Source organism: Rattus norvegicus, chromosome 9 (genome assembly GCF_036323735.1).
Source record: "Rattus norvegicus strain BN/NHsdMcwi chromosome 9, GRCr8, whole genome shotgun sequence".
Classification (NCBI taxonomy): Eukaryota; Metazoa; Chordata; class Mammalia; order Rodentia; family Muridae; genus Rattus; species Rattus norvegicus.
Window position 1 is genome coordinate 101,837,841 of NC_086027.1, and position 27,861 is coordinate 101,865,701.

Consider the following 27,861-nt stretch of genomic DNA (forward strand, 5'->3'; position numbering starts at 1 on the left):
TGGACGTGCTGTGGTCTTTTTGTTAATGATGGTACAGTAGGAGCCACTGCCCACAGTTTTCTCTGGCAGCATCCGGAGGAGTTCTCTTACTCTATAGGGAGCTCCGCTCAGGAAAAGGCAGAATTGTTGATGTCCCAACAGAAAGGCATTTCATGAGGAACCAGTCTGAAGGAGATCTGGAGTTTGTAAGGGGGAGAGTTTAGCATAGTGTGAATGGAAGTTCCACAGGACGAAGCCACACCCTCCCCCTGTTGAACCTTCTGCTGATGAGGAGATGGGGATCTTTGACAGTAGAGGGGGGGGTGTTAGGGATCTTTGACAGTAGAGGGGGGGATGTTAGGGATCTTTGACAGTAGGGGGGGGGATGCTGCAGCTTCAGAGCCTCCTCACAATTCCTCCTGGCCCTTCTTCAGCTTCCTTATTGCCCATCTTTGCCTGATCTAACCCTGATTAACAGATAAGGCCTTTGGAATGTTTCAACAGACCCCTAGCTTTCACCAGCCCCAAGGCTCCGAGTGTCCTGAGACAGCATCCAGGGCCTATAGCAGAGATTGCCCCACGTTGATCTAACTTGCCTACCTTGTGTATTTCTATGGATATATTTGAGAAGCACCTTCGTTTATGTCCATTTTTGGTACTGTTGCTTTAAACTTTTTTTTTAATCAAATTATTATCACGTTGTAACACGGAGTTTGGGGTATCCTAAATCTCGGTGTTTCAGGCAGGGCCACTCATATTTGCCTCCAGAATAATCCGTGTCTTTTTAAAACGTTTTATTTTGTGTGTGTAAGTGTTTTGCCTGTGTTGTATGTCTTGGGCATCCCTGTGTGCATGGGATCCCCTTGAACCGGAGTTAGAGGTGGCTGTGAGCTGCCATGTGGATGCCCTCGGGCTCTAGAAGAGCAGTTGGTACTCTTAAGTGCTCATCCAAACTATGCCATTTGAGCTGAAAACTGAGTTTTGGATTGACAGTTATGGAGTCTGAACTTGGGGCCCTGAGAATTATCTGCTTTTCCCCCAAAGAGAAGGATGAAATCTAAGTGCTGGCAATGTGGACTTTCCAGGTGGGTTTTGGTCAGTTCTTTCCTGAGCTCTGGCCTCTCTTGGTCCATCTGATGTGCATTCTGAGCTGCTTGCTTTGGATCCTATTTGGTAAATACTATTTTTCCCTTTCAGAATGGTTTGGTTTACATTCTCTGTGGTGAGAATAGCTCATATACATAAAGGTTTGGTCCCCAGCACCTCTTAATATTCTTATTTTGTGTGCTTAGTGGAACAGAAGTTCTAGAAGTCCTGGGTAGTAAAAGAATCATAAGTGGATGGCTTATTTAAAATCATAAACCCTCATATTAATGCTGGATGAAGCAGTCTTATTGCATTTTGTTATGCTGTGTTTGGCTGACATCACTGGGAGGCCTGCTCTTTTCTGAAGGGAAACAGGAGCAGTGGATCAAGGGGAGAGGGGAGGAAGGGAGGGAGGGCAAGCTTCATTCAGGAGGTACTGTACGACAGAAGCAGAAAGAAAAAGGAAAAAACACACAATGACCTCACTGAATTTTAAAAAAAAGATAAAAAATATGTGTCTAATAAATACTTGAAATTTTCAAAAAGGAGGGGGGATTTAGAACCATGTCTGGATGCCCCAGAAAGTAACTTTTGGGTCGTTCTGGGGTCAGGGTCCTTCAGTCCAGAAGCCTTGTTTTGCCAGAGTTCTTGGGTGCTCATTCTCCTTTGTGCTTCTGTATTGGACCGCTGGTGTGCCTCGCCAAGTCAGACGACGGACACCAGCTCGGTGACGTGCTCAGGACACTAAGGACTTACGGGAGCAGCAGAGGATGGAAGAAATGTCCTGCCAAGGGGATGCTCATGAGGAAGATGGGGACCAGGAGGCGGGTGATGAGGTAGATGAAGAGGAGGAAGGTGAGGAGGAAGTGGATGGAGACAAAGATACTGAGGCAGCTACAGGCTCATGGGCAACTGTAGGTGACCAAGAAGCCAAGGGCTCATGAGGATGACTACTGGACAGCCAAAAAGAAAGGCTAGATTTATATTTAAAAGGCCGCCATGACCTAGTCAACCCTTCATTGCTGGTCTCAGAATCACCTTTGAGAGGAGGGGCCAATCCAACTGTCCGAGGGTACCGTGCTGCCCACTGCTGACCAGGCTGAGTTTGTAACAGGAAGGAAAAAAGGAACCAAAACTTCCAAGGATCTGATTTTTTGTTTTTTTGTTTTTTTGTTTCCTACAAGTATTTTAAAAAGAGAGGATGGAGAGATGGTACAGGGGTTAAAAACACTTGCCACTCTTGTAGAAGACCCAGTTCAGAGTCCTCAGTACCCATATGGCTCACAGCCATCTATAACTCCAGTTCCAGAGGATCTGATGCTCTCTTTTGGACTCAGCTAGCACTAGGCATACCCATGGAGCACATGCATGCAATTGAAACATTTATATACATAAATAAAAATAAATGCACCTACAAACCAACCAACCAACCAACCAACCAACCAACCAACCAAACAACCAACCAAACAACCAAACAACCAACCAAACAACCAACCAACCAAGAACCAACCATCCCCGAACTCCCTTTTCTACCAGGCCTGGAACTCACCTCTGCCTCTCAAGTGTTGGGATTAGAGGCACCACCTTTGCCCAGTTGTATCAGCTACTTTTGATGATACAAAATAACCAACCCCAACCTTAGGAGCATCATTCTAAGTCCTTCTTTTTCCTTTGGCCTTCTTTCTGTCTTCCTTTCTGATTTATTTATTTTATGTTTATGTATGTATGTGAGTACACTGTTACTCTCTTCAGACACACCAGAAGAGGGTGTCAGATCCCATGAGCTACCATGTGGTAGCTGGGAATTGAACTCAGGACCTCTGGAAGAGCAGTCAGTGCTCTTAACCATTGAGCCATCTCTTTATCCCCCTTCCTTTGGCTTTTTTGAGACAGGGTCTCTCTACATAGCCCTGGCTGTTCTGGAACTCACTTTGTAGATCAGGTTGGCCTCAATCTCCCAAAGATCTGCCTCCCTGTTTCCAAGTGCTTCAAAGACATGCACCGCCATACCTGGCTCTGTGTCTTCTGGTTTTCCGTGTGGTATAACCGGGCTCATTGTAATTTCAAAGGAGGAAAAAGAGACCTTGGAGAAAAGAAAGCAAAACACCAATAACAAAGTTATATTCTGAGTAGTTACTGACTTTTTTTTGGCGTACCTGTCTAGCTGTACTGTATTTATTTGGTTTGTATGAAATGATGAAAATACAAATACTTTCTTTTTTTGTATGTGAAGTTACTGTTTATTTACTTTTCGATCTGTTTTATGTATGTGTGAAACAATCTCCAAGAATAAACTAGAGACTACTGTTTTCCTTTTAAAGGTATTTGTTTATTTTTATTTTATGTGTGTAAATATTTCTGTGTGTGTGTGTGTGTGTGTGTGTGTGTGTGTGTGTGTACTCTGTGCTCTGTGTGTGCTCTGGTGACTTGGCTTGCAGAGGTCTGCTGAATGTCCTAGATATGGAGTTATAGGTGATTGCGAGCTGATTTTCGGTGCTGGGAACCGAAACTGGATCCTCTTCAAGAGCAGTAAGTGAATCTAACCACTGAGATACCTCTTCAGCTTCAACAGACCACACATCACTTTTATTTTAGTGGAAAAAAAAACCTCACCAAAATAATAAAATTGACAATTTACAAGAGTTAATAGAAGCTTTAAAAATGACATCTTAGTTAAGAGACAACAATAAACGAAAAGCTAATGAAGTCAGAAAATATCTAGAGGGTACGTCAGAACTGAAGTCACTTCTGATAGCCATCTCTTACTTCTGATAGACATCTCCTACACTCTTCTTTCTTAAGCCTTGCTTCCTCCCTCTAGCTCTCCAGGAGATAGCTTCTCTAGATAAAATCCATTAGTTTGTTTTTAATATAAATACTAAAGAGAAAGATTTATACTATATCAAGAACCCCCATTTGCCCCCTTGCACACAGGTAGCAGATATTCAGTTTGGTCTTCCTGCAGGTTCCCCAATATTTGGAGCAGGTGCTGTCCCTGACTGTGCCAATCTGTGGATCTTGTTCCCCTAATTGGGCCTCCTTCTCTGGCCTCAGTGGGAGAGGATGCTCCTAGTCCTGCAGTGACTTGATGTGCCAGAGTGGAATGATACCCAGAGGAGAAGAGGAGGGGCCATGTGAGGGAGGGGTTGGGAGGAGAGGTGGAATGAATGGATAAATAAATTAACGAAAACAAAAAAAAAAAAACCCTCCTCCCACTTGTAAAACCACTTTATTTAGGGAACTGTATTCCTGCTTATTTTTTCCTTGAGTGGCTTTCTTTCTCCTAACCCTGGTGCCTACGTCCATACTAAAAGTATCTTCATTATACCAGCTAGTCCTAAAATTCCTGTCAGTGTTAAACCCCAACTCCCAGTTTGGCCTGTGAGTTGAGGTCCCTAAAAGTGTAGGAGAACCCTTCGATGTGTAGGTGGCTAAACAATGACAATGTATAGCTATGCCTCGGCTCGCTCGCTGGTAACGTTTTCTGGGTGTCAGCCCTACTAAGCACAGCTGGAGTGTTACACTTGCTCTGCTTCTTCAAACCTAGACAACCTCATGACAGGATCGACATGAGATTTTAACTGCTTAGTACTGTAGTAGAAAAAAAATCAAATCAACCGTCTAACTTAAAATTGACAATGGGGCCTGGAGAGATGGCTCAGCCCTTAAGTGCGTACTGCTCCTGTAGAGGGTCAGAGTTAGGTCCCAGTACCCACATAAGGTGGCCCAAAAGAGCTGTAACTCCAGCACCAGGTGACTCAACTCTCTTCTGGCTTTTATAGACATCCATGGGAGCATGCATGTAAGTGCGCGCGCGCGCGCGCGCACGCACACACACACACACACACACACACACAAATAGAAATAAATCTTTTAAAAACCTTACAAATATAAGTTGAAGATTTACACATATACTTTCAAAACGATCTATCTTAGTATATGATTATGTCTTGTCTCATGTGTATACGCCCACACACAGACATACTCACATACATAATTAGAATAAATCATTAAAAAAAAAATAACGTCTGTTGGAAATAATTTACCTCCTGCTATTCTCGCTAACGCTTTTGTTCTGGTCCGATGTTGTTCTTTTCTCTCCCAAGATGAAGGGTGGCCCCGCTTTTAGAGCCAATTTCTCAGTGAGCTGGATCAGCGCATCACAATTTACCATTATAATGCACATCAGGAGGAGCATTCCTTACGGTCTCCTCATTACCGTCACCTCACTGGAAAAATTGGGACGCCTTCACTGACTTCTTAGTTTGGTTAAAAAGAGTTTATAAAATTCTTTTACATCCATTCATTGGTTAAATTAACTGATTAAATTAAATTAAATTTAATTAAAAACTCATGGGGCTGGAGAGATGGCTCAGTGGTTAAGAGCACTGGCTGCTCTTCCAGAGATTTCTGGGTTCAATTCCCAGCAACCACATGTTGGCTCACAACCATCTGCAATGGAATCTGATGCCCTCTTCTGGTGTGTCTGAAGAGAGCGACAGTGTAGTCACATAAAAATAAATAAATCTTAAAAAAATTCATAAAAGAACTTAACAGTGGGCTCAGAGGGAATCTCTAAGACAATTTTATTAGCGTTTCAGAGAAAACCGCTGACTTCTGACGGTTTCTAGCTGGCCAAGGCCCCAACAAGGGAATCTGACGTCTTTGCTATGAAGCTGACAAGGTCAAACATGGGGTGGCCTATGAGGGTGAGGGGAGGCGAAGACCTGGGCTGGCTTTGGTGCTCTAGGGGTAACAGCTTGCGAAGTCAAGTTGCACCATCTCTGCCAGAGCTGAAAGGCTTCAATTTCCTCTCTGTGACTCTTCACCCAAGAAAGTCTTCATGCGGGGCGGCATGAGCCTGGGCGGAAACGCCGTAATTCCTGGCCAATTCCTGTCCCTGGAACTTACTGAATGGGCCACTTGGGCAGCGGTACGGGGGAGGGGGTCCTGCTCTTTGACTGAGGTCTCCCCAGGACGGCGAGGCTCCATGGAAACCCAGAGCTCTCTCAGAAAAGGATATCTCTAATGGGTGACACCCTGTCCCGTCCGTAAATCTCGGTTTACCCAATGAACAACGGGAGTGACTTGATGGTATCTGGAGCCTCTCTGGGTCCTGCTCTGTTTCCAGGCTGGGGAGTGGGTTCAGGCTCCCAGCTGACTGAATTCACAGTTCTCGTGGTCCTGGACTTTTGGGAAATCATCCAAATATACAGAGAATATCTCTCTTGTGCCTGTTCGGTCTGAGGGGGACACGTGGCTCCCCGCACCTGCTTCTACTTGGGTACAATTGTGCTTTGAGTGCAGAGCTGGGGGGCTTCCAGGAGACAGGAAGCTGCTCAGAAGCCCCAGAGCTAGGAGTGGGTGAGGAAGGCAGTGTGCGTCACGGAGCTCGTGGCCCGGACTGTGGTTGGTAGACTTAGAGGCCCTAAGGCTTGGAGCCAGTGGTGGTCAGCACAGCCCTCCGTGGTCTGCAGAGCCTGCTATTGCTTTACGTGAGTGTCTGTCCTCTTTTTCTCTATCCTGGGTTCCAATCTGAGAAGTCATCCTAGGTTCCTATTGAGAGCTTTGTCCAGGTGGATATGCTAGGATTCCTCCTCTGGGTGTTTGAAACGAGCTTCTTCTATATGGCTCACGGTAGGCTGGTCAGGAATGGCTGGTGTGAGCTGTGTGTCTGGCTATGTCCTGGTTTGGGGTGCCTGGCCGTGAGCACTTTGGCTGGTGGTGGTCTGGCTTAGATGGCTGTGGGCTCTGAGTATTCATGTCCTGCAGGTAAAGCAATCACTGTCTTCCCACCAACCCCACACCCATTGATTCTCACCTTCTGGTCTGCCATGGTGCAAATCAGATAGCAGTCCCTGGCAGATTCAGTTCACGACCCCGACATACTGCCAATAGGTCTTCCTCTGTGGTAGGCTAAGTGGGAAGAAAATATAGTCTGGGAGTGCCTGGCCATCTTTCTGTGGCTTCAGTTCCATGTAGAAGTACTTCCTGGCTGTCCCTCAGTCCAAGGCCCCGCAGATGGGGATGCCTGGGGAAGGGGGTGGCTGTATGGACAAGAAGGGGTGAGGTGATCATAAGCAGGGCTCTGACTGCACAGACTGATTCCCAGGTCATCCTTGGCTTGCGGGTGAGCTTAGGAAGTGGCTGCTGGGGCAGGGTATAGAGTGGGAGACAGGACAGTAGGTGACCATGAGGAGAGAGAGGCCTTTGTCCTTCCTTGATTACTACATCCTCCTGGTTCCAGAATTCTGTCCACAGTCTCCTCCACTTTCTCAGCCCTGCATTGACTCTGCTCTGACCAGGGAGGAAGCCATTTAGGGATAAACCGGGACTTCTCCACTCTTCTGGGCTTTTCGTTTTCTGCTTTTTCATCAACCCCGCCCCCTGGTGCTCTCTCTGGGGGGTATGAGAGCCACTCGGGGGTACACTACTTGGGGGGTGCTGCTCTGCTGTTCATCTCCAAACCCCTAGGCAGCCTAGGGGTTCGGTGGGAGCATCTCCGGTGTCTGAAGCTATTCGCCATGGAGACTTCTGGAGCTCCTTCTGCTTCTATGTGGGTAGGTGCCAGGGCTCATCTGTCCCTGGTGTGTGATGTGCCTCCCCTGGTCTCACATATCACAGTTGTGGACATTGAGCACCTCCCCCCCACTTTTTTTTGTCCGATTTTGTCCACTTGTCTGGACTCTTGGGTAAGTTCTGTGAAGATGAGTGTCCGGGCCACACCAGCTGGCAGGATATGGTTTCTCTGCCCAGCACGAGTCTGGTAAAGGAGCAGCTTGGAAAGAAGGAAGGGGCCAGGTCCATAGACATTTGGGGCGCAGTGGCTGTGAGAGGCCTGGGGATGGGTTGTGAGAAATCTGGGCTGAAGTAGATAGAAAGTGCCATTAACATGGTCAGGTGGGCATGGGGAGTGTCTGTGGCTGTGTGAACTTGTGGAGCTCCTCCCCAACAGGCTCCCTGGTGCCCTGCTTCTACCAGAAGGGCATGGGGCCCGCGCATGTTCCCAAGAGAACCGTGCTCTTCCAGCGGGAAAGGACTGGTCTGACCTACCGGGTGCCTGCGCTGCTCTGCGTGCCTCCCAGGCCTACCCTGCTGGCCTTCGCAGAACAGCGACTTAGCCCTGATGACTCCCATGCCCACCGCCTGGTGCTACGGAGGGGCACGCTGACCAGGGGCTCAGTGCGGGTGAGTGCTAGGTGCTAGGTGCAGAGGAAGCAGCCCAGATCGATCGATATCCCTGGAGACTGAGGTCAGGCTCCAGATGTCTTGACCAGCTGCTTCTCTTCCCTTAGTGGGGCGTTCTGAGTGTACTGGAAACTGCAGTACTGGAGGAGCACAGGTCTATGAATCCTTGCCCCGTGCTGGATGAGCACTCGGGTACCATCTTCCTCTTCTTCATTGCTGTGCGGGGTCACACACCGGAGGCCGTGCAAATCGCCACTGGCAAGAACGCTGCTCGCCTCTGCTGTGTGACCAGCTGTGACGCTGGCCTTACCTGGGGCAGCGTGCGGGATCTCACTGAGGAAGCCATTGGTGCTGCATTGCAGGGTAGGTGACATCTGATGTGTGGGATGGGATGGGTGGGGGGCGGTAGGGGGTCGAGGGGTAGACTGGGTAGGGGCCGGATAGGGGAAAATGGGCGTGGACTCTAGTGGTCTTGGGCTTGTCTCTAACATAGGTTCACCAAGCACTTGGTGAACCATTCTGCCTTTCTTATCCCCAGCTTCCAGCCCCGCCTCCTCTGCGAGCAATGACCTAACATTGTTGGCAGGACTGTCTGGTATTTCCCAAGCACCAGGCTAATAGGTGTTGGCCAGCTTCTTCATACCGCCTGCTGGCAGGGCTAGCAACTTAAGCCCACCAGAGGCTCTCCTGGTCTTGGTCTCTGATGAGGGCTAAATTTATCTTTTATTTCCAAACCCATTTTTTTTTTTTTGCTTCCTCTTCATCCAGCTCTGGTTTCTAGGATTCAGTCTCTTTTTCCACCCCTGCAGTCCCTACTCCCCAGGAACTGTCTACTGCTCTCCCCTATCACCCTGACCCCTGCTGGTTGGCAGTGCCCCTAAGGGTACAGGACTGGGCACGTGAGTGCTACAAAGAGGAATATGGCAGGTTCTGGGAGGGAAACGGGGAAACAGGACTGTCTTAGTTAAAGTTTCTATTACCATGACCAAAAAGCAGGTTGGGGGAGGAAAAGGTTTATTTGGCTTACACTTCCAGATCATAATCCCTCATTGGATGGCATTGGGACCGGAACTCAAGCAGGGCTTGAACCTAGAGGCAGGAGCTGATGCAGAGGCCATGGAGGATGCTGCTTATTGGCTTGCTTTTCATGATTTCCTCAGCCTGCTTTCTTATGGAACCCAGGATCACCAGTCCAAAGATGGCACGACCCATCATGGGCTGGGCCCTCCCCCATTGATCAGTAGTTGAGAAAATGACTTATAGCTGGGTCTCTTGGTAGCATTTTCTCAACTGAGGCTCCTTCCTCTCTGATGACTCTAGTTTGTGTCAATTTGACACACCAAACCAGCCAGCACAAAAGCTCATCCAAAACCCTCATCCGGGCCCTCCTCCCTCCACGGCTGTTGGGCAGCACCTGCTTCAGACGTCGAGCTCCCCTGGTGATCAGCAAGCCTCTGCTGGCCAATGGCTGGGGAGTGGCTCAGTGGTAGATGACTCGTTTGGCTTGGTTTCCAGGCTTAGTATCACAAGACAAAAAGCAAAACACTTGACCAAGGGGCTGGAGAGGTCTCTCAGAGGTTAAGAGCTTGTATGATTTACAGCTCTCGCAGAGAAACGGAGTTCACTCTCCTGCCCTTGGATTGGGTAGGCTCATAATTACCTATAATTCCAGTTCCAGGATATCTGTCACCTCTAGCCTCTATGGGCACCTGCACTCCTGTGGATGCCTTCCATATGCACATGGTTACAATGAAGTCTTTTTAAAAACCAAGAAAATACTCGACCAAGCGGACCTTTAGGATTCTGAAGAGCGTCTCGACGACTCCTCTGGTTTGAGTGCATTTAGGGTCCGGTAAAGGGAGGCAGTCAGCGCTCCTAACCCAAGGGTCTGTTTCCTTCTCTCTGTAGACTGGGCCACCTTTGCCGTGGGTCCAGGCCATGGAGTCCAGCTGCGCTCGGGTCGCCTGCTTGTTCCTGCTTACACCTATCATGTGGACCGTCGGGAGTGTTTTGGCAGGATCTGCTGGACCAGTCCCCACTCCTTGGCTTTCTACAGTGATGACCATGGGATCTCCTGGCATTGCGGAGGCCTTGTGCCCAACCTACGCTCTGGAGAGTGCCAACTGGCTGCGGTGGATGGAGACTTTCTCTACTGTAATGCCCGGAGCCCTCTGGGTAACCGTGTGCAGGCACTGAGTGCTGATGAAGGCACTTCCTTCCTACCAGGGGAGCTGGTGCCTACGTTGGCTGAGACTGCTCGCGGCTGCCAGGGTAGCATTGTGGGCTTCCCGGCTCCACCTTCCATCGGTCCTCAGGATGACCGGTGGTTAGCGAGTCCTGGAAACACCCCACATTCCCCATGCTTCGATCTCAGAGTACGGGAGTCTTTGGCGGAAGGTGCTAGAGGTTTTGTTGAAGGTTGGGCGTCTAGGTTGCTTCTCTGCTACCCACAGTCCCGGGGCCCAGAGAATCATGGCCTAGAGCCTGGGCCAGATGGAGAAAAAACATCCTGGAGCCCGGAACTCCCTATGTCCTCTGCTTCCGTGCGTCAGAGCTCCACATGGTTGCTATATTCCCACCCAGCAGGGCGTAGAGCTCGGCTCCATATGGGAATCTACCTGAGCCGATCCCCCTTGGACCCTCACAGCTGGACAGAGCCCTGGATAATCTATGAAGGCCCCAGTGGCTACTCTGACCTTGCCTTCCTTGGGCCTGTGCCTGGGGCATCCCTGGCTTTTGCCTGCCTGTTTGAGAGCGGGACCAGGGCTTCCTATGAAGACATTTCTTTTTGCTTGTTCTCACTGGCTGATGTCCTGGAGAATGTACCCACTGGCTTAGAGATATCCAGTCTCAGGAATAAGCCTCAGGGGCATTGCTGGCCCTCTTGATGGCCTGGTCCTCTGGCAGGCACTTGGGGAGGAAGGGCAGATTATATAGAGGAGGTCAGGTCAGCCTGACCCTAGGACGAACAGAGCTCTGTCTCCTGACTGGCTGGTGGGGGTGACTCACCGGGCAGCCAGTTGCTTTCTGGGTGCCCGTGAGAAATAAAGGGGTTGTGCTGTGACTTTTCTTTCTGTATCAAAGCTCGGGTGCTGGTACTTTAGCTCACCGCTCTGATCACCACGCACATCTCCCACCGGCACCTTGCTCGGCTTTCACATCCCAAGGGTGCCCGGCAGGGGTGAGGGCAGAGGACCTCACCGTGCTGGGACAGTGGACATCACCACACCGCTTTCCACTACCCTCTGGGTGCCAACCTCAGCCAATTTGATATGTGCTGATGACCGAGGGCTGTTTACTTTCTGGATTTCCTGCAGGAGAAGCAGGTTGGGGAGCGAGCCTCCCCAGCCAGTGGGGACAGAGTTTGACTCGAGCAGCGATTACGTCTGAGGACCTGCTCCGTGGGTCCACTTCTTTACCCTTCTCTGGAGAGGGCTCTTGTTCTATCAGAGCTGTTCCCTCGGTTCTCTTTCTTTTTCCTTTTCAAGACAGGGTCTCGGGGGCTGGGGATTTAGCTCAGTGGTAGAGTGCTTACCTAGGAAGCGCAAGGCCCTGGGTTCGGTCCCCAGCTCCGGGAAAAAAAAAAAAAAAAGACAGGGTCTCTTTGTGTAGCCCTGGTTGTCCTGGAACTCACTCTGTAAATCAGGCTGGCCTTGAGCTCAAAGCTCCATCTGCCTCTGCTTCCCAAGTGCTGTGATTAAAGGCATGTGCTACCACCGCCTGGTGCCCTCTTGTATTTCTTATTAGAGTCCTAATTTCTGATTATAAAAACAATCTGTGGAGGCCTGGGGTGACGGCTTAATCAGTAAAGCATTTGCCATGGAGTCAGAGGAATCTGAGTTCTGTTTTTAGCATCGCATAAAAAGCCCAATTTGGTGGCATACTTGTAATCTCAGCATGGAGAGGCAGAGATAAATAAATCCCCCCAAGAGATCTCTGATCAGACAGCTTGGTCTAATTGGCACATTCCAGGTTTCAGTGAGAGACCCTGCCTCAAAGTATGGAGTTGATCTCTGACCTCTGAAAATATAGGATACACACCCATGCATGCACACTTCCTTACAAAATTAAAAACAAAACAAAACCCAGGTTTATGGTCATTTTAGAAAATTAGAAGATTTAGAAAGCCATACATTAAAAAAAAACCCGCAAGAAAAATCTTTACTGCTCTGGGTATTGTCCACAATAAACCACTGTGTTCCTTGACCAAGCCTTGGGCTGGGTACTGTTTTGAGGTGGGTCCCATTATCTCCAGGTAGTAGAGCTTTGTACCCACTAACTGGGGCTTAAAACCATCTAAGACCATCAGAAGCTACTGACTTACCTGCCTCAGCAGAGCATAGCATGAAGGTCAGGATCAGGTCTCCTCCCTGGGTTGCCTGAACTCCAGTGGCCCCTGAACTCCGAGGTCCTCAAGCTCTGGTGAGCCACTAAGGACTCTGTGGGAGAGTCCCTGTGACTGTGGCCCTGAAGGGTAGGGAAGGAGGAAGTGAATAGACTTAGGGCAGGGTCTTTCAGTCTGCCTTCACTGTTAGTAGCCATGTGCCATAGACTAGGTGAACTTTAATGGAAGGAGGTTGATATTGGTTCCCACTTCTTGGGGGTCATCGTTGAGTAGTTGTGTCTGCTGATGGTCTTCTTGATGGTAGATTGTGAGGTAGTTGAAGATATGACATGGTGAGATTTCTCTCTCTCTCTCTCTCTCTCTCTCTCTCTCTCTCTTTCTCTCTGTATGTGTGTGTGTGTATTCTTGGTGTTATCTATCTATCTATCTATCTATCTATCTATCTATCTATCCATCCATCCATCCATCCATCCATCCAACCATCCATCCATCCATCCATCCATCCATCCATCCATCCATCCATCTAGAGGCTGAAGAGATAGCTTAGTGGTTAAGAACATTTGCTGCTCTTGCATAGTCCTGGGTTTGGTTCTTAACACCCACATGGCAGCTCACAACAACCCAGAAATCCAGTTTCAGGGGATCCAACTCCCTCTTCTGGCTTTCATGGGCACCACATGCAGGTGGTATTAAGATAAACAAGCAAGACACCCTGGCACATAAAAAGAAACAAAAATTTAAAATTTATTATTGTTGTTGTTATTGTTTATTATTATTGCTATATTATTGTTATTAGTGGTGGTATGTGCACATGTGCATACCACAGGATGAATGCCTGTAGAGGTTATAGAAGAACTTTGTGACCACTTTTATGTGGGCTCCAGTTATTGAACTGCCAAGCTTGTCCAACCTGCTGAGCCATCTCACTCTCTTACCAACCCTCTGTCTATATTCTAATGGAGCTGCCGAGTTTCGGCCCTGGGGGATATGCTTCAAAGGCTGTCTTATCCACATCACCTCTTTGTGGGCTCTTGAGACCCATAGTAGATGGTCTCTACCCTCTTAGTACCTTACAGTGGAGGGAGGGTAAATGTGTCCCCACAGCTTCTGCCTTCCAATCTACCTCACCTCTGGCCCCTCACCATCACTCAGAGCATCACTGCTTCCCCTCCTGAGCCCAGGCTTCCCCGGCACTGTATGTTCTGTGAGCATCCTGAGTGATATGTAGTTCTCTAGCTTCTGTGATCACCAGTTCCAATATTGTATAGACATGATGTCTGGTAGGTAGAAAAGTGCCCACTGAAGACAGCCCTGCCCTGTCCCTGCACCTGTAAAATGTGACCTTGATGGCAAAAGGATTTTCAGAAAGCTGAAGGGAAGCTGGGTTACCTGACCGGGTCCAGAGTTGTGACAGGGCTGTAATAAAAGGGGCCAAAGAATAGGGGATTTGGAGCTGGGTTTGAAGAGAGGGGAGAAGCTGACCACTCCCCATCCCCAAAGTCTGCAGGAGTCATTTCTCTTGATTCTTAGTGTTAGCCCAGGACCAGTGTCAGATTCCGGTGTTCAACATGTTCAGTAACTCTGTTGTCTGGAACACAACTGTGTTTCAGGTTTGAGAAGCAGTGGCCACGAGACATGGTTGTGTGTAGCCAGAAATAGTTGCTGTCTATTTTCTGTTTGAGGTACAGTTAGAGCTCATCACGGATCACAGATAAAGGGGAGCAATGCCCCCACCCCCATCTTCCCTCGATAGAAGCTGTGCACTGAAAACAGCTGTGTGTCCCTTCTCACTTCTGTCACTAAGTGTCAGAGAAATCCAGCTTAAAGGAAAGCTTTATGCTGAGCCATGGTTTCAGGTTTTGGTTCAAGGTACCCTGGCTCCATCGCCTTTGGGCTCTTGACAAGGCAAGGCATCATGGCGGGAGGCATCGGAGAGGAAGGCTTCACACATGATGGTGGCCATCAAGGAGAGAGAGATACTAGAACTGGGACCAAAGTCCAGCCTGGTAGGGCACAGCCCTATGACCCACACCCTCTAACGATGCCCACTCCCTATGTCTACCACTTCCCAGCAATTAGATCATGGATCCATTGATAAGGTCAGTTCTTGTGATCCAGACAATTCCCCAAAGTGTACCTCTGAGCATCACTATGGACATGGTGTCTAGCATATCAATTTTGGGGGACATTTTCTATACAAACCATGGCGTATGAGAGTGGTAAATTTTATGCGTACCTTACCACAATGAAAATTTGTAGGAAAACCAGCGTAGCACATTCTACAGCGTAGACACACTGTAATTGTTCAGCAAGTCTTTACTCTAAGATGTCCAGGTTGTTTTTGATGTTTCTGCTTGAAAACATCCTGGAGCATGGATCCTTACAAACAGACTTACTTGCATTTCTGTAGGACAGATTCCCATACGCAGGACAGCTGAGCACAAGTCGCTAGAACTTTATAATTTGTTTTTATTTTTTGTGCATTGGTATTTGGCCTGCACATATGTCTGCCTGGAGACTGAAGTGCTTGGCACAAAGCCCAGCCCCACCAGAATGACTGTTTAACTTCACAGGACCCGTCCCCACTCTAGGATGTACGACTGGAGCAAAAGCCACAGGCTTCTTTGGGTGTGTCAAGGGAGTAGCTGTGGTTGATGTTGCCTGTAACTTTGAGTAGAATAAATCAAAGGAAAACCACAGCTGAGCACATTGTACTAAGCCACTAAAACCCAAGAAGCTGGGCTCTCAAGTCAATTAGGGAGCGAGAACATGAGGAGACAATATGACTGCTTTTCAGAGAGATCAGAGAGAAATGGCATGATTACCCATGCAGCAAAACCCTCATAAGGAAGGCAAAAGTTTATGCCTAAAGCCCAGAACTCCTGGAGGTTGAATTTGAGCACAAGGATCCAGGGTTCAAGGCTAGCCTGGGCTACATAGTGAAAAATCTACCTTAAAAAGGAATCAAGAAAAAAAAATCATCTCTCCAAATAAACAAAAAAATGGACTGGAATTGAGAAAAAGAAAAATCTAACATCGAATCAAGAAGCAGAGTGGTGGAGTGGGAGGCAAACAGAAGGAAAGTGTCCTGAGAGTTCCCGAAGTCCGAAACAGCTGATAGTTCCAATTTGTATAAGCTACTGATGTGACCTACCATGTCCGCCAGAGCAGATGTGGCCGAAGGTGGTTTGATTCCCATATGGAAAGGTGACAATTGGGAAGAGAGAGACCAACTTAAATATACAAGGAACAGGAAGTTAAATAGGGAACGGGGAAGGTAAGGGCAGGAAGTGGATGCAGAGGACAAATCAATGAAACCCAAACAGACCCAAACCACTCTAAACATAAACTGACATCCCAGTTAAAAAGACAAATTGGCTACTCTGGAGAAACAAAAGCAGACATTGAAGATCCCAACTTCCACTTGCCATCTGCAGCAAAGGGAGACAGACACACCGACACAGAGAAGACCAGGACAGGCACTTGAACACTTTCTCGAGCGTGGGTGTGCAGGAAGAGACCTCTACCAGTGGAGAAGGAAGCATTCAGATTGAAGTGACAGCAGCTGTGAATCTGTATTCTGTTAATGTTGTGCTTCAAAGTTGAAAGCAAAATTGTACCAATTCATAGGAGCAAACAGGATGATTCTCAGGCTGACCGCCTCTCAGGAGCTGACGGGGCAAGCAGGCCAAAGGCAAATCAGCCCAGGAGGGCGTAGCCTTGCCAAATCAAATAAGCAAGAAGAACCAGTGGGTTCTCTTCCTGGGGCAAAGGGGTCTTGTGCCTCATTCTGAGTGGTCAGACTCTCTCATTTGGATGCAAGTGGGGTAGTTGATGAGCAGCATATAATCTTGAGCATGTATTTTGATTTTAAAGAAAATTCAGATTTGGGAGGGGTTTTTGTCAAAAGATGCTTTTTTTTTTTAATGGTGCTCTTTGCCAAATGTACTCGTATGATGTAAGCTTGGTTCTGCTACATTCTGTTTCTATAAAAGTGGTTCTGAAATATTGTACTGTAAATCATCTCATGATTATCCTACTGTATATATTACTGACTTTGTATGTAATAATACTAGAAGAAAATATAATTTATTTGAACATAAAAAAGAGCGCTTTTCTTGTCTTGTTTAACCCTTTGATAGAATAGATACTGTATTTTCTTTACTTTTCTCATAGGAACAAGAACAGGCTTGCCATATATATATATATATGTACATATATATATGCACATTACATATATGTATATATATTGCATATATGTATATGTGTATAAAGTATGTATATAAATATATATGTATAAAGTATATATATTTATACAATAAACTTGACAATTCATATAAAACAGATAATATTTGGAACATTTAGGATTTGAAGCAGGGGGATTACAAATTTAAGGCTGTCCACCTGGATGGCTCTTCAGACATACTATACAGAGCATTGACCTTGAAGGGTGCCCCCCTCTGGACTCTGAATTAGGCACAGACCACACCCAAATACCAATTGCCAAGCACAAACCAAATGCAAAGGGATCCTTTCTTTATTAAGCAAGGCGAGAGACAAGGTGGTCGGATCTGAGTCAGGCAGAAACAGCAGCAAATGGCTTTTCAAGGGTTAATTTTAAGGAGGCAAGATGGAGGTCTGTGTTAGAATGAGCTAGGACTTAATGGTAAGTTCTGCTTGGGTATTTTAATCAGGTTTGTCAAAATACTGAATTCCGGTTCCTGAACCTCGACGTTTTGATGGTTGGACCTTGGTGGTCAGCCTCAGGAATGAGTCAGTGGCCAAATAAGGAAGCAGACCTTGGTGCGAGCTTTAGGAATGTAACCTAACTTCAGACCTCACTAGGTTTCAGTGTGGGTGGAGCTGCAGGAACCCTTTCTCTTTCTAAGAAGGAATGGGACCACATGGGAAGACAACCCAGTTTCTTAGAAAAAACATTCTTTTGCCATATAATTCAGCGATTAGGTTCCTCAATATTTACCTATAGTTGTTGAAAAGTTGTGTCCTCAAAAAACCTAAACATGGTGTTTATATAGTCTTTATTAACTTGGAGGCAACTTCAAACCCTAACCTAAATCAACCCAACCCTAATCCTAACCTAAGTCAACTCAACCCTAATCCTAACCTAAGCCAACTCAACCCTAACCCTAACTTAAGCCAACTCAACCCTAACCTAAACCAACCCAACCCTAACCCTAACCTAAACCAACCCAACACTAACCCTAACCTAAGCCAACCCAACCCTAACCTAAACCAACCCAACCTTAACCCTAACCCTAACCTAGACAAATCCAACCCTAACTGTAACCCACTACTTCCAGCCAGAGGGTGGGTGAATACACAATTTGCATCCATCCAGATGGCAGACTATTAACCAACACTAAAAAGAGGTGCATCATTGTGGAATGCTTTCCTGAAGATATGGCCATTGACCACTTAGGCTCTTAGCAGAAGTGATTATCTATGTGACATCTGCAGAAAAGTAGACTCATTAGTGTTCCTTCCTCCAGGAGAGGAAGGTGCTACAAGGTTCTGCCCCTTCCTGAGGATGTCTAGTGAATGGCTTCAGGGACGAGAGACTTAAAGGCCTATCTTCTGTTTGATGATACCAGAAGTTAACTGTTTCTGGGTCCTGCCCCTATCCAAGGAGACTATCTATATCTATCTATCTATATCTATCTATCTATCTATCTATCTATCTATCTATCTATCTATCTATCTATCTATCTATCTATCTACCATCTATCTACCTATCTACTATCTATCTATCTATCTATCTACCATCTATCTACCTATCTACTATCTATCTATCTACCTACCAACTATCTATCTATCTCTACCCACCTATCATCTATCTATTATCTATCTATCTATCTATCTATCTATCTATCTATCTATCTATCTATCTATCCATCCATCCATCCATCCATCTATCTATCTATCTATCTATCTATCTATCTATCTATCTATCTATTTATCTATCTATCTATCATCTATTATCTATCTATCTATCTATCTATCTATCTATCTATCTACAATTTATATTGTACATATTCTATTGCAGTTAATGATTATTGGAGAAATGACACACAGCTATACTCCTCCCGAAGGATATATAAACTGCTAATTCTTCCTGAGATAGATATTTTCTTCAGTGGTATAGTTGTTTATAACTTGCCCATGTTCTTATAAATGACCTCTCACTCATTCTATAAGAACTTTAAAGTCACCTGGGCCGTGGTGGCACACACGTTTAATCCCAACACTCGGGAGGCAGAGTCAGGCTGATCTCTATGAGTTTGAAGTCAGTCTGGTCTACAGAGATGAGTTCTAGGACAGCCAGGACTACACAGAAAAACCATATCTCAAAGAACAAAAACAAAAAACAAAAACAAAACAGAACTTTAAAGGCATTGGTTCACCAAGCTAGACTTGAGTGAAATCGTTTTCTTGGTTGTCTGGGGTGAAAAGATGTTCGTTCATTAAAACCTATTAAGCTTATGAAAAGGCAGTGATGAAATTCAAATGCATATTATTAGGAGAGGCCCTATGGAAAGCCTCTTCCTGTGTGATTCCAATCATGTGGCTTTCTGGAAAGGGCAAAGCCAAGGGGTGAAGGGATCAGGGCTTGAATAAGGGGTGTGTGTATTCAAACACAAAACTCAAACTGTCACCGAAGAGAATCTTGGACGTTTTCTGTGACCTGATATCTAGGTTCTTTGTGTCTTGAACAAATAATTGAATAAGACATGGACATTCAGTAGCTAAAGTATAAGTGTTTTAAAATAGAGAATGACTTATAGGTAAGCGCCACAGAGTGGGAGTGGGCTTGAGCAAGCAGGAGACTCAAGAACTGTTTTCAGGTCCAAGGTGCATGGATTATGTGATTAGAGATTAACTCTGAGGGTTGGGGATTTAGCTCAGTGGTAGAGTGCTTGCCTAGCAAGCACAAGGCCCTGGGTTCGGTCCCCAGCTCCGAAAAAAAAAAAAGAAAAAAAAAAAGAGAGATTAACTCTGAGTCACCAATAATGAGTTGGTGTCATATTCAGGAAAGAAAGAGAAGCATTTCCCCTTGGGGTCATTTAACTAAGAGAGTTCATACTAGAATCCTCTACTTCATGTTCCGCCTGTCTTCTATCCTCTGTCTGTCTGTTGTATGAGTCTGGATCTCTGCCTGCCTGAAGGTTGTGAATCCATTCCTATGTCTGCATCTCTTGTTCTGTGTGTGTCATGGCTGTCTGTGTCTGTGAGTGGTGTCTGCTGTTGTATAAACTGTTGTATGCGTGCGTGCGTGCGTGCGTGTGTGTGTGTGTGTGTGTGTGTGTGAGAGAGAGAGAGAGAGAGAGAGAGAGAGAGAGAGAGAGAGAGAGAGAGAAAGGGAGAGAGAGAGAGGGAGGGAACTGTATCTGTGAGTGGTGTCTGTCTGTTATATAAATTGTTCATGTGCGTGTGTGTGTGTGTGTGTGTGTGTGTGTGTGTGTGTGTGTCCTTAACAAAGGGGCTCTGTCTTTATTGAACAGCATAAAGAGCATTATATGGGGGGTAGGGAGATACTTCACAGAAATGTTTACCAGAGTTTTACAAAGGATTAACTCACTGGCTCCAACTGATCTCCACTGACCCAGACAAGCACCATTATCAACCAGTACCCATAAACGGACACTTTCAACCCTTGTGAAGGATTATAGAATATTGCTTTTCACCTTTGTCCTTTTCAGCAAATGACACACATGCATTATCTGGGCCAGGGGCCTGGACCAGTTCCTAACTTAAGATCACTGTCATGCATTGCTTATGTTGTAAAAGCTGATGACACGGGAAATCCAAGGGGAGCATGGCTGATGGTTACACTGTTCTCTTAAAGGCAGGTTAAGCAACAGGAAGTTCCTCAAGGTATATATAAGGTGTCATTAACTCTGGCTGTGAGGCCCAGCAAAAATTCCAGTCTCTCAGAAGGTAAAGAGATATTTCCAGAATATTGCATCGCCACACCCAGAGGCTTTCCCCCTTATTGTGGGTGACTGATGCTTTTTCTTTGTGGGAGGATTTTTCATAATCCTTGGAGAGGTGGGAGTTCTGGGACAGTTCATGGGACGGTCTTTTTTCGGTTGCTGAGTCTCGGAGTTAGACTCACAGCCATGCACATTTGACCTTGCTTTCCTGCTTCAAGAGGACTTTCAGGCTGTGGAAATACTCAATAGGGCTCTGTAAGGCAGGCACAGCAGCATACATCTGTTAAGGTCCCCAGCAGTGCCACCGACAAGGGGACCCTGATGTAAGCTGCACTCTGAAAGAGAATATTGTGTGAGTGTCAGTTTGCGGAAGCAGCAAATAGCCCTTTCTTTTTCTGTTAAGTGTAGGGACTCAGCACCTAGGTGTCTGGATGGGAGGAGGAACACATGTACTTTCTGTAAACTCAAAACAATAAAAAAAAGAGAGGGAGAGAGAGAGAGAGGTCTATTAATTGTAAAAAAAAAATAAATAAATAAATAAATAAATAAATAAATAAATAAATTTGTTTTTTACCTCCTGGTCACTTCGTTCCGAACAACAAGGACTCCGAGACTAATTATTCATTAAGAAATGCCTAGGCCACAAGATTTGCCTCATTCCCCAACTAGCTCATACTTATTTAACCCATTCAAACAATCCCATGTCTTTCCCATGGTTCGTTCCCTCTCCTCAGCTCCATGTGTCTAAGTCTAGAGCAAGTCTCCTCTTTACTCTATTTCCCAGAATCCTCTCTTCCTGCCAGTGTCTTTGCCTCAGCTCATGGGCCGTAGGCATTCTACCGACAGATATTTCTTTTTCTTTTTCTTTTTTTTTTATTAACTTGAGTATTTCTTGTATACATTTCGAGTGTTATTCCCTTTCCCGGTTTCCGGGCAAACATCCCCCTCCCCCCTCCCCTTCCTTATGGGTGTTCCCCTCCCCATCCTCCCCCCATTGCCGCCCTCCCCCCAACAATCTAGTTCACTGGGGGTTTAGTCTTAGCAGGACCCAGGGCTTCCCCTTCCACTGGTGCTCTTACTAGGATATTCATTGCTACCTATGAGGTCAGAGTCCAGGGTCAGTCCATGTATAGTCTTTAGGTAGTGGCTTAGTCTCTGGTTGCTTGGCATTGTTGTACATATGGGGTCTCGAGCTCCTTCAAGCTCTTCCAGTTCTTTCTCTGATTCCTTCAACGGGGGTCCTATTCTCAGTTCAGTGGTTTGCTGCTGGCATTCGCCTCTGTGTTTGCTGTATTCTGGCTGTGTCTCTCAGGAGAGATCTACATCCGGCTCCTGTCGGCCTGCACTTCTTTGCTTCATCCATCTTGTCTAATTGGATGGCTGTATATGCATGGGCCACATGTGGGGCAGGCTCTGAATGGGTGTTCCTTCTGTGTCTGTTTTAACCTTTGCCTCTCTATTCCCTGCCAAGGGTATTCTTGTTCCCCTTTTAAAAAAGGAGTGAAGTATTCACATTTTGATCATCCGTCTTGAGTTTCATTTATTCTAGGCATCTAGGGCCGACAGATATTTCTTATAAGAGAGCCTTGCTGCAATCAGTCAAATGTGTACAACGATAAGGCTGTAAAGTTAAGAAAAGAGAGTAGGGCATATTCTTGAGCGTATTTGCTTGAATTATCCACATGTAGAGGACGTTATATGTGGTCACATAGGCTCAAGACAGATCTCCATTTAATGAGGTACCCAAAGGCCTGGGGGCTTAGCCAATAAACTCTCCTTCCCAGACACTCCTCCCTGCAAAAGGTATTTAACCTCAGGCCTGCCCTGGAAAGTGGGGTACAGTTTTATGCATCCACTTTCCACCATGATGATATGTGTCTTAAAACCATGGACTGCCTCTTCTCTTTGGGATCTGCCATGGGGAGCCAGGGAGAAGGCCTTCACCGATAAACCCATCTAGTCTCCAGTAGAAGGCCTCTCTGTGCTCCCAGGCAGGACAGCCGCCACCAAACCAAGCCTCCCACCCTCAAGCTAAGAACTCTCTCCCTGAGGGACCAGCCAGAGTCCCCCCCCCCTTTTCCCCCTGGTCCTGGTTTAGGTCCAGCCCGCTGGCCCCTCTCCATTCTCAGCTCTTCTGCAGTGCCCAGCGGCGCCTGGGTGTCCAAGATCCTGAGAACCAGATGGCCCCGGCCTCCCTGCAGGCCCCGGGGACCCTCCAGCTGTCCCATGCCTCAGGCTGTGCTTCCCCACCCCTGGAGCAGTGTCCTGTGGCTTCCCTACAGTCCGCTGGTGATAGCGTGGCCATAAGCTTGGTCAAAACTCCCCTCATCCTGCCTCCCTGAGTGGCTGAGCCCCATGGCAGAGTAGACACGGGACCCTCAACCCTACAGGTCCATGTCCATCTAGTTTACCTGGGCCTTGACCAGGTTGGCTAGTTTTGTGGCCAGGTGTGGGTCACATACCACACCAGCCCGGGTGCTGGTGGAGATGATTTTATTTTATTTAGTTTTGTTTTTTAACACACACACACACACACACACACACACACACACACACACAGAGAGAGAGAGAGAGAGAGAGGGGGGGGGAGGAAGGGGGAGGGAGGGAGGGACCTATAGAGGCTAGAAGCATTAGAGTAGCTGTAATTACAGGCAGTTATGAGCTGACTGATGTGGATGTTGTGAACCAAATTTGGTTCCCCCTGGAAGAGCAGTATCTGCTCTTAATCACTGATCTGGTTCTCCAACACATTTTAAAATAAGATTAATGACAACATTGTCAGATGGGATGAAGCCCAGAATCCTGTTGTGTACAAGCTTTGATGTAGTCAAGAAATCTTGAATGGAGATGCTTCCCTCTAGAAGGGCTAACTTCTAAGCCCTGGCTTCACCTTGTCCCCACGTGGGGACATCTACTGCCCTGCCACCTGACCTGATCCCAAAGAGTCCTAACTTCTCTCCTCCTAGATTCTGTCGATCCTGTTACTGTGGCAAGCTCTGACTACTAATGGGGCCTCGGTTTCCCTTTACTTCAGTGAGGGGTGCCAACCCTCATATGCTCATGGATGGACGGTCTTTCCCTTTTGCTTAGCAGAGACAGCTTCTGAGAGCAGGCAGAGGGTTAAGGCTCACATCTTCCTAACCAGAAAATAAGATTCTTGTCAAAAACCCGAACTCCGGGCTGGAGAGATGGCCCAGCTGTTAAGAGCACTGCTCTTTTTCCAGAAGTTCTGAGTTCAATTCTCAGCAACCACGTGGTGGCTCACAACCATCTGTGATGGGATCCAATGCCCTCCTCCTCCTCTGGTGTGTCCGAGGAGAGCCACAATGTACTCAACATACATAGAATAAATAAATCTTAAAAACAAACAAACAAACTCTGTCCCTATTACGGGCTAACACATCATCTCCTCAGGTCCTGGCAGTCATTCTTTGACTGGCCACCTCTGACAGTTTGTCCTTCCATGCAGACTGCCCCCAAGCACACTGTTGTCAAGACTCACCCATGGTGCAGCATATACTAGGCTTTCCTTCCCTCTCCAGGCTGTGTTCTTTTGTACTGATGGAGGATATCTGCTTCACCCACCCATTCCTTAATGGACATACGGACAATTCCCACATCGTCACTCTAGTGAATGAAGCTCTTGTGAACATAGAACCAAAACACTTCTTCTTTTAAATGGCTGAGGAGCATTTTTTTCCTGTGTGATTATTTGGTTTTGGAGGTTTTGGATAAAAACCTACGAACTGCAAAACAGCCATTGGCTGTGTATACTGGGCAGGTCTGTGGAGCACTTTTGCCTACCACGTGTTTCTGGGCACTTGCTACCTGGTGCCAGCCCCCTCTGTCCACACCCTGGGGCTGGGTTTCTGGAGGCTGGATAAATGCAGGGACCCTCTTAGTGAGAAGGGGGAGTCTCACCAGGTCAGAGACACTAAGGTCTATCTGATGGCTGGAGAATGGTTCAGCAGGTACTAATGGGTACTGCCTTGTAGAGAACAGAGGTTCAGTTCCTAGCACTTAAACCAAGTGGCTCACAACTGCCTGAAACTTCAAGGGACCAAATGTTCTCTATCCTCTGTGGACATTTGCACACAAATGGTGCACATAATTCATGGACACACACACACACACACACACACACACACACACACACACACACACACACACACACCTTTTTACAAAATATTTAGGATAGGTGTTTAATTCCAGAACTCTGGAAGCAAAGGCAACCAGATCTCCTGAGTTTCAGATCAGTTAGGGTTATATGTCTCAAAATCAAAACAAACTATTTATCTATTCCGCTGTCCCTAGTGATTGGGACCGATGTCCTGTTGTTTCAGATGTACTGATTGCCGCCTGCATAAATTCCACATCTTGAACCCTTAAGAAACCGAGAAGAGCCCCCACCCACATTGGCTCACTCTAGTCCTTACTGGGATCTAGGGGCCAGGTCCCGTCTTCCACAGCTAGAGGGCGGGCTTTTAGCAGATCCCTGCTGCATCTCCTGCCTTCTCCATCCAGCAGGGCCAGACTGAACCAGACATGGAGTCATCTCTGCATACCAGTGAGGGAGGGCATCAGTACCTGGGAGGTGGAGAAGAGAGAGCAAAGGAAAGAAACCTTTTGAGGCTCAGCGTAGGTGCTTGGTAGCTCGGACGCCTGGGTCCTTTCCCGCTGGGGTCAGCTCTGGTTTGTGGTAGTGGCCACATCAAGAGCTCTCCTGAGGAGGCAGCCTCTGCTAGAGATTAAGGACACCCCAGTGGGAGGGGATAGGCGCAGGGTTTCAGCCCGGCGGTGACACATGTGCCTGGGGCCGAGCGAGCGGATGGAAAAAATGAGTTCGGGGAGGTGCATCTGCCGCTTTACGGGAAAGCGGATGTGAAGTGCTGACTGGTCCCTGCGGCTCTCTCAGTTCTTATCTGAACAGGGGCTGCCACTACCGGATGGCCTGGCCCAGAAGCGCCTTGCAGCCCTGAGCCAGGCGGGAGGTTCAGAGACCCGTTGAGAGTACGACCACTTCCTCCCGCCTTCTGTGCCCTTTTTTTTTTTTTTTTTGAGTACTCCCGCGTGTAAGCTTTCCATTCCTGCTGTTCTCTTTGAACTTATAACGATGTTCTTGCAACACCATATTCAAAGTGTATTAATCAGATTATTTTAATTCTGGTACGTTTTGATGTCCACACGGCTCCCCTGTCACTTTGGCACAACCCTAGCTTGCTTCTTTGCCTTCAGACACACGGAGCTGCCAGTCATCCCTACAGCACTCTGTGCTGAGTCTGCTCGTGAGACCACACTGCTTATGGGGACAAGAGGACTTGAGCCAGTACAGATTCCTATACTGGGGCAGTTGTAGACTCAGCACTGACAGCCCTGTGCCTCCCTTCCTCCCTCCCTCCCTGTGTCCCACAGGGCACAGATGGGCAAAGGTGAATGCCTAAGTTTGGTGCCTTTTCCTGCCACAGAGGAGGCCTGATCTTGCTTTCCAATGTTTGTTCTTAGTAGGTGTGGTTTTAATTTGTATTTCTGTGATCATGAGTAAAACTGAATTCTTCTTCATTGTTTGGGGTATCCGTGTGTATGTGCATGTGTGCGTGTGTGTGTGTGTGTGTGTGTGTGTGTGTGCGTGTGTGTGTGCATACACATGTATGTATGCAACATCATATATGAATGTATGAACAGCATGTAGAGCACACCTTCACGCACACACTGTGTACACTTGGCTATAATCACACACGCATGGTTATACACACAACACACACATGCACATACACATTGTATATGCACGTGTGTATGAGCAGGCGTCAGTGTATGTGCACTCACACGTCTCAGTGAAATGATGATTGACTACGTGTCCTGCTGGCTTTTTCATTGTGCTTTTAGATTTTTTTCCAGAGTTTTTAGATCTTCATGCAAAATGTATTTCAGATCTAATTTAATTTTAGACGTAATTGGAGATCTTTGTGTGATAGCACGAATGTCTTACTTCAGCTTGCTTACGACATTTTCCACTACGTTGTGGCCTTTGCCTTCTACTTCTTTTTTCTGCTTTGAGCCTAATGTATCCATCTTACTCTGAATTGTTGATTGTTTCTTGTCCGAGGTTCTTTAATAGCTAGGGTTTACCTCACGCCCATGCTGTTTGGGAATGTGTTTTTTTTTAAATTATTTATTTATTTTATGTATATAAGTACACTGTCACTGTCTTCAGACACACCAGAAGAGGGCATCAGATACAATTACAGATAGTTGTGAGCCTCCATGTGGTTGCTGGGATTTGAACTCAGGACCTCTGGAAGAACAGTCAGTGCTCTTAACCACTGAGCCATCTCTCCAGCCCCCTTACCTACTTGAGCTTCGTGCAGGGTTCCTTTCCATGCCGTCTGCTGCGTTTGGGACCGTGCAGGTGTGTTGCATGTGGTGGAATCTGAATTCCCAGGCAGGAGAATGCAGCACCCAGTGCAGGTTGCTCTCCACTTTCCCACATACATTAGAGGTTTTTAGGTGAGACTATTTCTTTTTGTAAAGTTAGAATGATGTTGAGTTTATAGATCCAGTAGGAAGAGCGGCCATGCCTGTGGTATGGAGCCATGGTGAGTAGTGCTGTGTTCTGTGGGGAGGTGTGTCTGTACCCTGCTTCTCCTGCAGCTACCTCACAGATGTCCAACTCATCACATTTCATCTGAGGGTCACATATCAGACATTTAACAGAATTACAGTTATGAAGTATCGACAAAACAATTTTATAGTTGGGGGTTGCCACAGCGCAAGGGTCGCGTGAAGCAGTAGGGAGGTTGAGGACAACCGTAATACCTCATCAGCAGCTGTGGTGAGGAGCAGGCTAGAACTCTGCCTGCTACCCAAGAGGACTTCTAGAACAGTGGAAAGCCACCTATTTCTTGATGTCCCCCTTATTTCGATGAGCTGTGTGACCGGGCTTCTTTTTGTAGAACCTGTGAGTTTTTCCAGTGCCCTGACTTACTCTCCTCTAACCCTGCCTGTCCAGCACACATCATCTCCTTCTCCCCTGCCCAACATGGAGTCAGAGTAGTGAGCTCAGGAGGGACTAGAAGGGCTAAGAAGTGAGTGAGGGAGTGAATGAGTGAGTGAGTATCTGTAAGCACCCAAAGGCCTTGAGTCAGGCTCTCCATTATCCGGACAGAGGTTGGAGAGGGGTATCTGCTTTCCTCTGTGATCAAAAGAATAATGATAGGTTAGAAACAAGTTTATCCCCCCACCTTTTAGATGTCCTATCCTGTGTCCTGGGGAGGGACCCACAGGAACCTCTCTCATAATGAGATACACCTCACC

The 27,861-nt window shown here is 47.0% G+C and overlaps 1 protein-coding gene across 3 annotated transcripts; it reads left to right on the plus strand.

Annotated features, from left to right (window-relative positions):
- Nucleotides 1-6,420: 6,420 nt before the first annotated feature.
- On the plus strand, nt 6,421-12,077 carry Neu4 (neuraminidase 4). 3 transcript variants are annotated; one of them, NM_001108234.1, is made up of 4 exons: nt 6,421-6,560; nt 8,021-8,253; nt 8,361-8,616; nt 10,162-12,077. In NM_001108234.1, the coding sequence occupies exons 2-4, from the start codon at nt 8,053-8,055 to the stop codon at nt 11,139-11,141; spliced, it is 1,437 nt and encodes a 478-aa protein (NP_001101704.1). In that variant the 5' UTR covers nt 6,421-6,560; nt 8,021-8,052; the 3' UTR covers nt 11,142-12,077. The 3 variants fall into 3 exon arrangements, with proteins under 3 accessions (NP_001101704.1, XP_038939704.1, XP_008765598.1); XM_039083776.2 differs by lacking the exon at nt 8,021-8,253 and having other exon boundaries at nt 6,428-6,560; nt 10,162-11,971; XM_008767376.4 differs by having other exon boundaries at nt 6,429-8,253; nt 10,162-11,971.
- Nucleotides 12,078-27,861: the final 15,784 nt, after the last annotated feature.